Genomic DNA, 13,342 nt, shown 5'->3' with positions numbered 1-13,342 from the left:
ATAACTTAAATTAATTTGAAGACCTTCTCTAATTTGAATCCAATCTAAATAAAATTATTTGTACTCTGCGCAGAAATAACGTCTTCATTCTTTTTAAAAAATCAAACAAACATGTATAATATAATAACAAGTTATGTGATGTTACATCATATAAAAATAAGGAATCAAAGGTATAATTATATGTGAAAATAACTCTACTTTATGTCTACTATTTCTTCTTGTTTGTTTCTTTCCTGATAAGTCTTAATTGAACCAAAGTAAGAAAAAGTGTAACTTCATATTAAACTTCTTTCTCTTCTTTAATTATCTTAATAATTCTTAAGATAACTGGGTATATTGTTTGTAGGGATGACAACGAGGCGGGATCAATTTAAGCTTCTATGGGGTGTGGGGCGAATTTAGATGAACACGGGATGAGACAAGGGCGGAATGGATTCAAATATTTCAAAAGAAAATCAAGCGGGTACGGAGTAAGTAATTTTGCAGATGAGTTTGCCATTTACAAACTTGAAAATCAAAATTGCAACTCTAATACTTCAATAACAGCAACTTTTTTTTTTTTTAAAGAAAAACAAAATTATTTTATTTATCTCATGCGTTATATATTCATCTCACTAAAAGAATTATTTATCTCATGAATTATGACTACAAGATTATTTAGTATTTAATAATTCAAAATTTAATATAAAACAAGGCTTGTAATTTTTTTTCTTTTGTACTTTACAGTTCGATACCAAAATGATTTTTAAATTTTAATTACAGTCATTATTTCATAAAGCCAAAGACATTTCACAATTTTCAAATCTCACTTAAGTAATTACATGGAATATATTATTATTGTTATCAAAGACCAAAAAAATTAAAAATAAAACAAGGCTTTTTCACAATTGATAGTGTAATACAGTATTTAAAAAGTTATTTTAATAAAGAGCAGAGTCAGTTTATTAGAAATGAAGTGTTTGAAAAAAATGCCCGAGAAATATTACCCACGACTTTAGGAAATGGTTCGACACTATTCCACATATGAGTTTGATGTATTTTAGCCATTAAAGAATTCAAATCGAAGAACTAGAAGAGAAGTGTAAGGTTATTAAAATTCTACTTCTAATTATACTAACATTTCATGTTTCATTCCCCATACTTGTATTTAATGTTTTTTGGGCTCTTATTTTTTGATTTATTTTGATGTTGTCAATGGTAGGTATTGCCTCATCTATGTTTCATTTCCCATTTAGTACTTGTATTTAATATTTTCTAGGCTTTCTTTTTTGATTTATTTCGATATTTTTAATGGTAGGTATTGCCTCATCTCAAAGACCTCTTGACTGAAGAAATATATTGCTGGAAGGTATTTTGCTCTTTTACTTTGCCTTACAGTCTTGATTTATAAGTATAAATTTCAATTTTGCATCTTATTTGTGATATAGATGATAAGAAAGTGAATATTAATAGGGAATTAAAGGATCATATGCAAAAAACACATGAAGCTTTTCTTGGATATTGAACTCGCCTTTCAAGCTTCCATTTTCGTACTCCAATTTAATGTTTAAAATCTGCATATGTGAGTTGAGTTTTCTCAATGAACACATCAGAAGTTGTTGATATTTCCTTATAAGCTTCAATTTTCACAGTCTGATTGATTGTTTGAAATCTGCATATGTGAGTTGAGCTTTGCTCTATAATTCAATAGGTTTTATGTTTTACCCGCGGATAGAATTAACTAAATAATTTGAAGTTTTTTCGACTTTGAGTGCGATAGTGAACGCAACACATAGTGCTGAAAGGGCACCTTGTGTGCATGGTCTTTGAGTTTATTCCTTAAAAGTGCTTGCTTGTGGAAAAAAAGAAGAAAAGAAAAACAATCTACAAAGTAAACTAAGATAAAGCATACATGCATTTGCACCCCCAATAGCCCAAGTGCTTGAAGAATTAAATTCAACGGTGTTTATAACTTTTAGTCAATATTAGGTTTGTTCCAAAATGATGTTTAGGAGCCTTTTTAAAACAAGCAAAATGAATACATGATGTTCAATGACCTAAACCTTCTGAAAAGAGATCTTTAGAAAGTGAAAAGAAGGTACATAAGTTTATAGTTCCGGCTATCCTCCTTATTGGTATAATTGGTTTATTTGTTTCTCTCTTTCTTTCTTTTGTTTCCCTCTCCTTCATGTTGTCCCCATCTTGAATATTGTATTAAATATTCTATACTTGTGCTTGATCTTTCAACTTTTTTCTCAGCTTTCATTTTCTTCTGTCTCTTCTTATTCCCCCATCTTCCCTGCTAATTTTGACTTCTTTTCACTTATATTCATCTTCCTTCATTGTTTCTTTCTTATTGAATTTAGTATTTTTATTTTTTGGATAGAATATTTTTATACGAAAATATGGAATTATGAGACTTCAACTATTTTTCTCTTATGTAAGTTGGTGAAAGATATTTGTTGTGCTTTTATGAACCCACAAAACTCTAGGTCATTTCACTATTGCATAAGGATGAATCTACTAATTGATAGTTAGACTGTATAGTCCAGTAGATGCTATTGTTCTTTTAAAACTGAATGAATGAAGATGTTAATGTGAGAATCCTTCACCCGGTGACGTGACTGTCTCTTATTTTAGTATTAGTATTACTTATCTTTTCTCTCTGTTTTTCCTATACAAAACCTCCCTTCTAAAGAAAAAAAAAAACAAAGTCGCGTCAGTCCCGACTTCTAATCCCCTTCGATATAATTATGAGGTGTAATTATTGTATATATGTTAAGTATGGTGCTTCTCATATTCGTTATAGTTTCCTCTAATTGTTCTTTCCATATAAGGATTTCTTCATTTTTATATTATCTAATTACATTAGATATTGACTGTAGTTTAGCATTTTAACCACTTACAATATAGTTAATGAAATGTTATTTGCTGGTCTTGAATTAAAATGCATAGCCTAAGATAGGGATATAGGTTTTGTTTTCAATATTATGCAACTCATTTTCCATTTTACTGATGAAGTTTTTGGCTAAGTTGAGCGGACTCTTCATTTTCGATGCCACACTCGTGTCGGATTCGCCAAAAATATACTATTTTTGGAGAATTCGACAAGCACCCGCTGACATTTTTAAAGAGTCCAATCAACATAGATTTTTGATTACTGTTAAAGTATCTTCACTCCTAAATATTTACTCATCTTTGGATAAAGGTACTACAAATTCTTTTGAGACATTATATTTCCTTAAATTCTTTTGAGACATTATCTTTCCCATTAATAATGAAATCTTTGAGTGAGTGAGACAGCAAAGCTATAAAATTTACCTTCTTCTTGGGAAACTCTTCTTGAGTCGCCCAAATTCATCAACATGAAGTAGTTCACTGCCAGAATTCATGAATAACAACTCTTTTTAGTGGCAAAGTTCTTTTTCTTCAATCTCCAAGTGCTATACAATACTGTTGGACATCCAAAATGTACAGCTAAAATTCTATCCAAGACATGGTTGAACTTGAAAAATGTTTTTTATTTTGTGTTTTTTTAAAGCAAAAGTTCTATGGGATTCAAAATAGTGTACCACAAATAAAATGAAAAACTATGTGTATAAATTGAACTAGCTGTTTACCAACTTCTTATACATAAACAAAGTTTGTCTGTTCTCAGAGAAATTTCTTAATGGAAAAAATGAAACTTTAGAGAACAGTTAGTGGTGGCACGTGAAATTTCTTAATCTTTGATGTGTTGGGCATGAGGCCGTGGCACTAGCCACTTGACATTTCAATTTAATACTTTATGACTATTCATATGTGATACTATTGGACGAGATTGAGACATTCAAAATTAAATGTTACTCCTTTCATTCATGTTTACTTATTCAATATTGATTTGACCTACTTTTAAAAGAAGTAATAATCTTTTTTTCGCAAACTTTTAAATGTGAATGTATTTTAAAGTTGTGTTGTTTATATGTCATCCAACTTCCCAAAAATTTGCTATAAACTTATTGTGCTACATACAAGAATCCGAGAGGTGAGAGATAATCATTCACGTAATGATCGATTTTAACAACTTCACAACAATCACATCTTAACAGCACCCTATATTAAGTTGACAAAACATTGAATACGCTTATATAACACTACATAAACAGATTTTACGTGGAAATAGAATAGGGTTGTCCAAAAAAATATACCATAACATCACAACAAAACCAATGGATTAAAAACCCCAAAGACAAGGTGTTCCACCAGCCATTTGGGGGTCTGCCAGGCAATTCATTTAAAACTTCGAATCTCTTCGCCATGTGTTTTGATTGATCAGGGAAACTATTTAAATGAGAACTATAAAGGCTGCCTGCGTTTTCCGGCATTTTATGATCTTACATTACTTTTTTGCAGAATGACTACTTGTACTATCACACGGTTCCTAACAAGGAAGAGTTCGGCCACAAGAAGACATATGGCTCGGTAAGAAAGTGCTTCATTGTTTTGGATCTTATTAGACAAGATGAGGAGTTGAGAAATGTGGATCCCGACAGTCTCTATGGCTTATATTTTATCCATTTCAAATTAAAGTTAGAGCAAGGATTGAGAAGTGGGTTCTCAAGAGGTTTTTGATGATGGGGAGCATCCCTACCTCCAAATGACGTAGATCTTCATTTTGCAGCTGATTTCCAAGTGATTTGGATAGATAAATTGTTAATGAAGACCAACATTTACTTGCCTTTCATCATATTTTTTATAAGCAGAAAGAGCAATTCAGTGAAGGTGTAGGCTATATAGTTGGTAACATAGACTCAAAGCCTCATGTTGAACATGTTATTTCAGTATCCATATTTACCATTGCTTTATCGTCCAGTACTTTTCTGATTCAGTAAGCTGTCTATAGCATTATTAAAATTGTTGAGTAGAATGTGTCTTCGTCAAAGAACCTTCACTTTTCAGGCAGGGCTGCTATTGTTTTGCATCCTCTACTTATGAGAAATATTTATCCACAATAGCTAATGGGGAATTCGGTCACATGATCACTGGCAATGTACTAACGTTGGTAGGTGTGGGAGCTGCTCTTGATCTCACAATAAAGAGCTAGCAGTTTGTTGTCCTTACTTTTTGCTCATGTTTGAGCATATTATTACTATTGTTATACTCATAATTTGGCTTTCTTATTGTTATAAGAAGAGATAGCATTTCTTTTAGTGCTCCAACTGAATGCGATTCCTTCTCGTGCCACTCGCTTATTCATTTCAATTTTTTTTTAGTTCTACTGCATTATAGTGCATTCGGCCATGTAAATATAAATTAAACTTTTGAGCAATATTAATATTGTTCAATTAGCAGGTCCCTGGAGCTTTCCATAATTCACCATTATTGTTTTTTTTTTTTTTTTGTCTTTCTCTTATTTGTTTTCCCCTTACCTTAAGGTGTAGATATAGTTGGTTGTCATGTTTGTGAATCAGAAAATCAACTTGGACTTTGCATTTTACTAATCATCATTTTCTTATCATTCAGAAAATCAACCTGAACTTTGGATTTTGTTAATCATCATTTCAATTTGGAATCATGAGTTCATTTCATTTGAGTTATATATTTGTTTTCCATTGTAAGGTTAAATCCCTTGCCCATTTTAGAAGGGTTAAGTAGATACATGTTTCAAGGGCAACGCTTCAAAGAGTACAATGTGTGAACATACACTTTTATTGCTTAGTCGTGGTTAATTAAATATTTTTTTTACTTCATTGAACCATTTAACTATGGTAAGCTACATCGGTTTGGTGTATAGCACTCTATGAGGATAAGCATATATCCTTCTATTATTCGAATGACTCATATTAATCGATGGACAGAAAGCCCTACTAAATGAATATGACTCTTACATTGAATATCTTATAAAGTTTTCTCATGCTATGTTCTTTTACGAGGGGTTAATATATCTTTTTCATGATTAGATTATAAACATTCAAATAAAAAAATAATGTAATGTAAAATAAAAATTTCTTCCATCATCAAAGATTTATCATGGCACATCTATTAGTGTTTATGGACAAGTAGATAACAGAGAAAGGAAACTTGCTGCTAGAGTTTTGAAAATGAGTATATATATGCCATCAAATTGAATATTTTATATTTTTTCGTGTACACAAAATAAAAAAGTAATGAAAGTAATGCCGGATTATTTTATCATAGATCGTTCAATTTTGTAAAGCCAACCACATTTAGGAATAAATGTTACAATTGAAAAATATGTAAAAGATAAAATGATGAATAACGTTAAGTGCAAGATAGTCAAAACGCGTTTTGAACGCGTAGTCAACAAAACGCGTTTTGAACGCGTAGTCAAAAAAGGAACAAAACGCGTTTTGAACGCGTAGTCAAAAAGGGAGGTTCAATACGCGGATTTTACGCGTTTCTAGTTTCCTATAAATAGAAGACCTCTTGCCCTCATTTATCCCATCCCAGAAAGAGAGAGTAAGAATACAAAGAGAGTTATACACCAAGATAAATATTGTAGTCTTGAGTGTCCTCTTTAGTAGTTGTTCCTTTTACAAGAGAGAAGTGTTAATTGTTGTTTTCTCCTTGTATTTGAGAGCTGTGTACTCCATATTTTTATAGTGAGATCCTTCTACCCCGTGGTTTTTTCCCTTCTATCAGTTAGAGGGGTTTCCACGTAAAACTCTCGTGTCTAATTTATTTTCATTATTTTCATCATATCAAACTTTAGTTGTGGTGCTTCCTCCCCCAACAGTGGTATCAGAGCCCTCAGTTATTCTGTCTGTTTTATGCGAAGGTACTATTTATGAATAGTAAATTTGGTGAAAAGTACTATTCACGTGAATAGTAAATTTCGGTGACGGTACAGTTTGTCACGATTGTTCGCAAAAATATTCAGAAACGATCTAGAAGGGTCTGAAGCAAATAACAATGTCGAGTACAACAAAGTTTGATGTTGAAAAATTCAATGGGACTAATTTCTCATTGTGGAAAATGAAATTAAAAGTGATATTGAGAAAAGACAATTGCTTAGCTGCAATTGAAGGCAGGCCCACAGACTTTGTTGATGACAGCAAGTGGAACGACATAGACAACAATGCAGTTGCTGATCTACACTTGGCACTAGCTGATCAAGTGTTGTCTAGTGTGGCGGAAAAGCGAACGGCGAAGGAAATATGGGATACTCTTACGGGGTTGTATGAGGCCAAGTCTTTGCATAATAAAATCTTCTTAAAAAGAAGATTGTATACTCTTCGAATGGCAGAATCCATGTCAGTTACTGAACATATCAATACTTTGAATACTCTATTTTCGCAACTTACAACAATGGGTTGCAAAATAAAGGGTACTGAACGTGCGGAGCTTCTACTTCAAAGTCTGCCTGACTCGTATGATCAACTCATCATCAACCTGACGAACAATACAGACAGTCTAGTTTTCGATGAAATTGCAGCCGCTGTCTTGGAAGAAGAAAATAGGCGCAAAAATAAGGAAGACAGACAAGCAAATTCGCAGCAAGCTGAAGCTTTGATGATGGTGAGAGGAAGACCAACGGAACGTGGCCCCAGTGGGAGTCACAATCATGGCAGATCTCAATCAAGAAGTAAGAAGAATATCAAGTGCTACAACTGTGGCAAGAAAGGGCACTTCAAGAAAGATTGTCGGTTCAAGAAGAAGAGTGAACACCCTGAGCCATCAAATGCTCAAGGGAATGTTGCATGTACCTCGGATGATGGCGATATTTTATGTAGTGAGGCAATATCAAATAATGAAGGCAGAAAACGTTTTGCTGATGTCTGGATCATGGACACAAGAGCAACATGGCACATGACTTCCAGGAGAGAATGGTTCCATCAATATAATCCTATCTCAGGAGGATCTGTGTTCATGGGAAACGATCATGCTTTGGATGTTATTGGTATTGGGTCCATCAAAATAAAGATGTATGATGGCACGGTTCGCACCATCCAGGAGGTACGACATGTAAAAGACTTGAAGAAGAATCTATTGTCTTTAGGACAACTAGATGATAATGGATGTTCGTATAAGACTCATGGTGGAGTCATGAAAATATCCAAAGGAGTGCTTGTAGTGATGAAAGCAGAAAAACTTACTGCAAATCTATATGTGCTTAAAGGTAAAACACACCAAGAAGGAGAAGCATCAACCGCGTCAGCAAGTTCATTTGAAGAATCAACGATGATATGGCATCGTAAACTTGGCCATATGTTGGAACGAGGTTTGAAGATTCTTGCTGAGCAAAAACTTCTTCCAGGGCTCAAAAAGGTTTTACTACCCTTTTGTGAGCATTGTGTTACCAGTAAGCAAAATAGATTGAAGTTTAGCAGTTCCTCTGCTAAAAGCAAGGAAATACTAGATCTGGTTCACTCTGATGTCTGGCAAGCACCGGTGGAGTCTCTAGGAGGAGCGAAATATTTCGTGTCATTTATCGACAATTACTCCAGGAGAAGTTGGGTATATCCAATCAAGAGGAAGGCAGACGTTTTTTCAGTTTTCAAATAATTCAAAGCGCGGGTGGAACTTGAATTTGAGAAAAAGATCAAGTGTTTGAGGACAGATAATGGAGGAGAATACACTGGTGATGAATTTAATAACTTCTGTAAATAAGAAGGTATTAAACGGCAGTTTACGGTGGCATATACTCCACAACAAAATGGAGTAGCAGAGCGGATGAACAGAACCTTGTTGGAACGGACAAGAGCTATGTTGGCAACTGTAGGGCTGGAAAAACCATTCTGGGCAGAAGCAGTCAAAACCGCTTGTTATGTGATCAATCGGTCACCATCAACCGCAATTGATCTGAAAACGCCAATGGAGATGTGGACAGGAAAACCAGCTGATTATTCTCGCTTACATATATTCGGAAGTCCTGCTTATGTTATGTACAACACCCAAGAAAAATCGAAGTTGGATCCAAAATCCAGAGAATGCATTTTTTTAGGGTATGCTGATGAAGTCAAGGGGTATCGCTTGTGGGATCCCACAGCCCGCAAGGTGGTAATCAGCAGGGATATTGTATTTGTTGAAAACAAGATACAAGCAAAAGAAGGTAGCACTTCAAAAGAAAAATCAGAGACTACTACAGTTGAAGTTGAAGAAATAGAAGAAGTTCCAGTTTCTTCTGAAGCAGCACCAGAGCACGAAGAACAAGAGCAAGCTGAGATCGAAACTCCAGAAGTTCGACGGTCAACTAGGGAGAGACGAGAACCATCTTGGCACTCAGATTATTCTATGGAGAGTAATATTGCATACTGTCTATTAAGAGAAGATGGAGAGCCTTCAACCTTTCAAGAAGCTATGAAAGGCCAAGAATCATCTCTGTGGGTGGCAGCAATGCAAGAAGAAATTGAAGCTCTTCATAAAAATAAAACATGGAATCTTGTTCAATTACCACAAGGAAGGAAGGCCATTGGAAACAAATGGGTCTACAAGATCAAACGCAATGGTAATGATCAAGTGAAGAAGTATCGTGCAAGATTGGTGGTGAAAGGATTCGCTCAGAAAGAAGGTATAGACTTCAATGAGATATTTTCTCCGGTGGTTCGACTCACAACAATTCGAGTGGTCCTGGCGATGTGTGCTACATTTGACTTGTACTTGGAGCAGTTAGATGTCAAAACTTCATTTCTTCATGGAGAACTTGAAGAAGAAATTTATATGTTCCAACCAGAAGGTTTTGAAAAACAGGAAAAAGAGAACTTGGTTTGCAGGTTGAACAAATCTCTATACGGTCTCAAACAGGCGCCGAGATGTTGGTATAAGAGATTTGATTCCTTCATTATAAGCCTTGGATACAATAGACATAGTTCAGATCCTTGTGTTTATTACAAGAGATTTGGTGATGAAGATTTTGTTATTTTGTTGTTGTATGTTGACGACATGTTGGTAGCAGGCCCCAACAAAGATCGTCTTACAAAATTAAAGGCACAGTTGGCTAGGGAGTTTGAAATGAAGGACTTGGGACCAGCAAACAAGATTCTAGGGATGTAAATTCACCAAGACAGAAATAATAGGAAGATTTGGCTTTCTCAAAAGAACTACTTGAAGAAAATCTTGAGACGCTTCAAGATGCAAGACTGTAAGTCAATTTCTACCCTACTTCCTATTAATTTCAAGTTATCCTCAAGTATGTGTCCTAGCAATGAAGCAGAGAGGATGGAGATGTCTCGAGTACCGTATACATCAGCAGTGGGAAGTTTAATGTTCGCCATGGTATGTACAAGACCTGACATTGCACAAGCAGTGGGAGTGGTTAGTCGGTACATGGCTAATCCTGGAAGAGAGCATTGGAATACTGTTAAGAGGATCCTGAGATACATCAAGGGTACCTCAGATGTTACAATGTGTTATGGAGGATCAGACTTTACTGTTAAAGGTTATGTTGATTCAGATTATGCAGGTGATCTTGATAAAAGCAAGTCCACCACAGGTTATGTGTTTACTCTTGCTGGAAGAGCTGTAAGCTGGGTTTCAAAACTGCAATCTATCGTGGCTACATCTACGACGGAAGTAGAATATATAGCAGCTACACAAGCTAGCAAAGAAGCAATATGGATGCAGATGTTACTCGAGGAGCTCGGGCACAAACAAGAGAAGATTGCTCTGTTTTGTGACAGTCAGAGCGCTTTGCACCTTGCAAAGAATCCGGCATTTCATTCAAGGACAAAGCACATACGAGTTCAGTATCACTTTATTCGTGAGAAGGTGGAAGAAGGAAGTGTGAATATTCAGAAAATTCATACTAATGACAACCTAGCAGATATGTTTACAAAGCCGATCAACAGTAACAAGTTTATATGGTGTCGATCTTCTATTGGCCTAGCAGAATCGTAACATTGCAGTAATTGGGTAGAAAGGATGGTGTGAAGACTTAATTGATTCTCAATTAAATCTTCAAGTGGGAGAATGCAAGATAGTCAAAACACGTTTTGAACGCGTAGTCAACAAAACGCGTTTTGAACGCGTAGTCAAAAAAGAAACAAAACGTGTTTTGAACGCGTAGTCAAAAAGGGAGGTTCAATACGCGGATTTTATGCGTTTCTAGTTTCCTATAAATAGAAGACCTCTTGCCCTCATTTATCCCATCCCAGAAAGAGAGAGTAAGAATACAAAGAGAGTTATACACCAAGATAAATATTGTAGTCTTGAGTGTCCTCTTTAGTAGTTGTTCCTTTTACAAGAGAGAAGTGTTAATTGTTGTTTTCTCCTTGTATTTGAGAGCTGTGTACTCCATATTTTTACAGTGAGATCCTTCTACCCCGTGGTTTTTTTCCTTCTATCAGTTAGAGGGGTTTCCACGTAAAACTCTCGTGTCTAATTTATTTTCATTATTTTTATCATATCAAACTTTAGTTGTGGTGCTTCCTCCCCCAACATTAAGGAGGATTCACAATTTTAATTATCTAATAGTAGTAAACAACTTTTGTCTACTACCACATTTAATTTGCTCCGACAAAATTGTCAAAGTCAATCCAACCTTTTCAAAACCCAATATAACCTTGGAAGCTTCTTAATTGCTCAACGTTGTGTAGATGCTAGCAAACCCTTTTATTGGGACGCGATCGAATGAGTAATTATATATATTAATGCATATGAAATAATTATCTATCTCTATATAGATAATAATGTGAGTTACTTTTCTTCGGTTGATATAGTGTGCCTAAAGGGAGAGAGATCTCTTGTTGGGAGAGGTGTGAGTGTTATTTCAGTTAAGTTTTTTGGAGGCTAATCTATTCTAAATCTTAGTTCATTTATGGTTATTATATTTTTTTTAAAAAACATCTCTTAAATTTCATAAATTTTTGGAATATTTATAAAGAGATCAAAGTATGTCAAACTCTTCTTGATAATTAAATATTTCAAGAAGATCTCATGTTCAAATCATCCTAGCTAGTTCGAGAAATACCCTACTAACGACCCTCGAATCACGATGGAGATCAAATCCAAATCATCCTAGTTTGAGAAATACGGCAACTCTCAAATCAAGAAAGAATCAAGAGAACAAACAGATTTATATCCACATTATTTATTAACATAATTATGTTTCTTCATATTTTATTTGTAATTATTATTTATTTTCTATCACATTAAAATTTGTTATAAACAGTGTGAGGTACGCAACCCCCACCCCCACCCCAATAACAACCAACCCATTTAGGATTTTACATTTTGCTTAACTTTGATGGTTAACAACAAATAAATGGCTTTTACTTCTTTTCTAGTTGTATAATTAAAAAGAAAATTAGGCAAAATATTCATTGGATTAATTTTTTTATCCAAAATAACTTAATTATTATTTGTTATAAAAAATTGGCCTTTCGGCCCTATATCTTGCCGGCGAGGCGCATTTTGATGCTCTCCAATTTCACTCCTCTTTTTTCTTCACTGTATGTTGCACTTTATTTTAATCAAACCACGTGTACTAATATTTGTGTAAACAAATCTTCTAAGCCTCTAACCTTCTTCCAGAGACTTCAAAAGAGAAATGCACAAAAAAATTGGGATTGTATAAAGGAGGAGAATTGCCTTGGTTGAGATTGGGAAAAAAACAGCCTATAATGTATAAATATTATTTAAATAATATATATGGTTGTATATGTATTTTTAATTCATAATTATATATCATATGTACATTATTATACACTATTTATGTAATATCGATATACGTAAGGATATCATACATATAACAAAATATTAGTTTTTCATCACACCCTTCCTTAGGGATCTTCCACCTTTTTTGTTCGCTCGATAACTCAAATCCACATCCTCATGGTTGGAAATGAAGGGTATGTTTATCATCCATATATATGTTCCTCTAATCTACTCTTTTTTATTAATATTTGTTATAGAAAGTCCATGGTGCTGATGTTTAGAAATAATTTGCTGAGGATGGTGTCCCTTTTCAAAGCTGCACATGAAGATAGCAACCGCATAATTACCTTACTTTGAGTTCTGGGATGTGTGACATTTTGTTTTAAAACCATCCACCCAGATATCCTGGGATGGGATGATGGGGTTTAGGCCTAGACCCCTGCCTCGTTTATTAATATTCAAAAGATATAAAAGGAGAGTAGGGTGGAGTGCCTTGCCTTCATAAAAGCAACCAAAAAGAAAATACGTATACAATCTGACCGATAGTTGTCCTCTACTTTTAGAATCCTCTAATTACCAGGCCATACTAAAGATCTTGACTCTAAGACTCTAAGAGATCTTACTCAAAAAGCTTAAAGTTAGAGTTCTGCAAAGTGCAGATTCTTCTCATAATCAAGATTAAAAGGCTATACGGTGGATCAAAGTGCCAGCTAAAGTGTTTGTCCACCTTTAACCTAAAAGAAGATATGTCTAATTTATACATGAAGAA

The 13,342-nt window shown here is 34.4% G+C and overlaps 1 protein-coding gene across 3 annotated transcripts; it reads left to right on the top strand.

Annotated features, from left to right (window-relative positions):
• Nucleotides 1-288: 288 nt before the first annotated feature.
• LOC129895800 (uncharacterized) lies at nt 289-5,306 on the top strand. 3 transcript variants are annotated; one of them, XR_008767855.1, is made up of 3 exons: nt 289-463; nt 1,298-1,348; nt 4,372-5,306. XR_008767855.1 is itself a non-coding variant. In XM_055971567.1 (3 exons), the coding sequence occupies exons 1-3, from the start codon at nt 381-383 to the stop codon at nt 4,588-4,590; spliced, it is 360 nt and encodes a 119-aa protein (XP_055827542.1). In that variant the 5' UTR covers nt 291-380; the 3' UTR covers nt 4,591-5,306. The 3 variants fall into 3 exon arrangements, 1 of the variants encoding a protein (XP_055827542.1); XM_055971567.1 differs by having other exon boundaries at nt 291-470; XR_008767854.1 differs by lacking the exon at nt 289-463 and adding an exon at nt 970-1,081.
• The last annotated feature ends 8,036 nt before the right edge of the window (nt 5,307-13,342 follow it).

The sequence above is a fragment of the Solanum dulcamara genome, chromosome 7 (assembly GCF_947179165.1).
Source record: "Solanum dulcamara chromosome 7, daSolDulc1.2, whole genome shotgun sequence".
Lineage (NCBI taxonomy): Eukaryota > Viridiplantae > Streptophyta > Magnoliopsida > Solanales > Solanaceae > Solanum > Solanum dulcamara.
The sequence above is the reverse complement of the archived record's forward strand: the minus strand, read 5'-3'. Positions and strand labels throughout refer to the sequence as shown.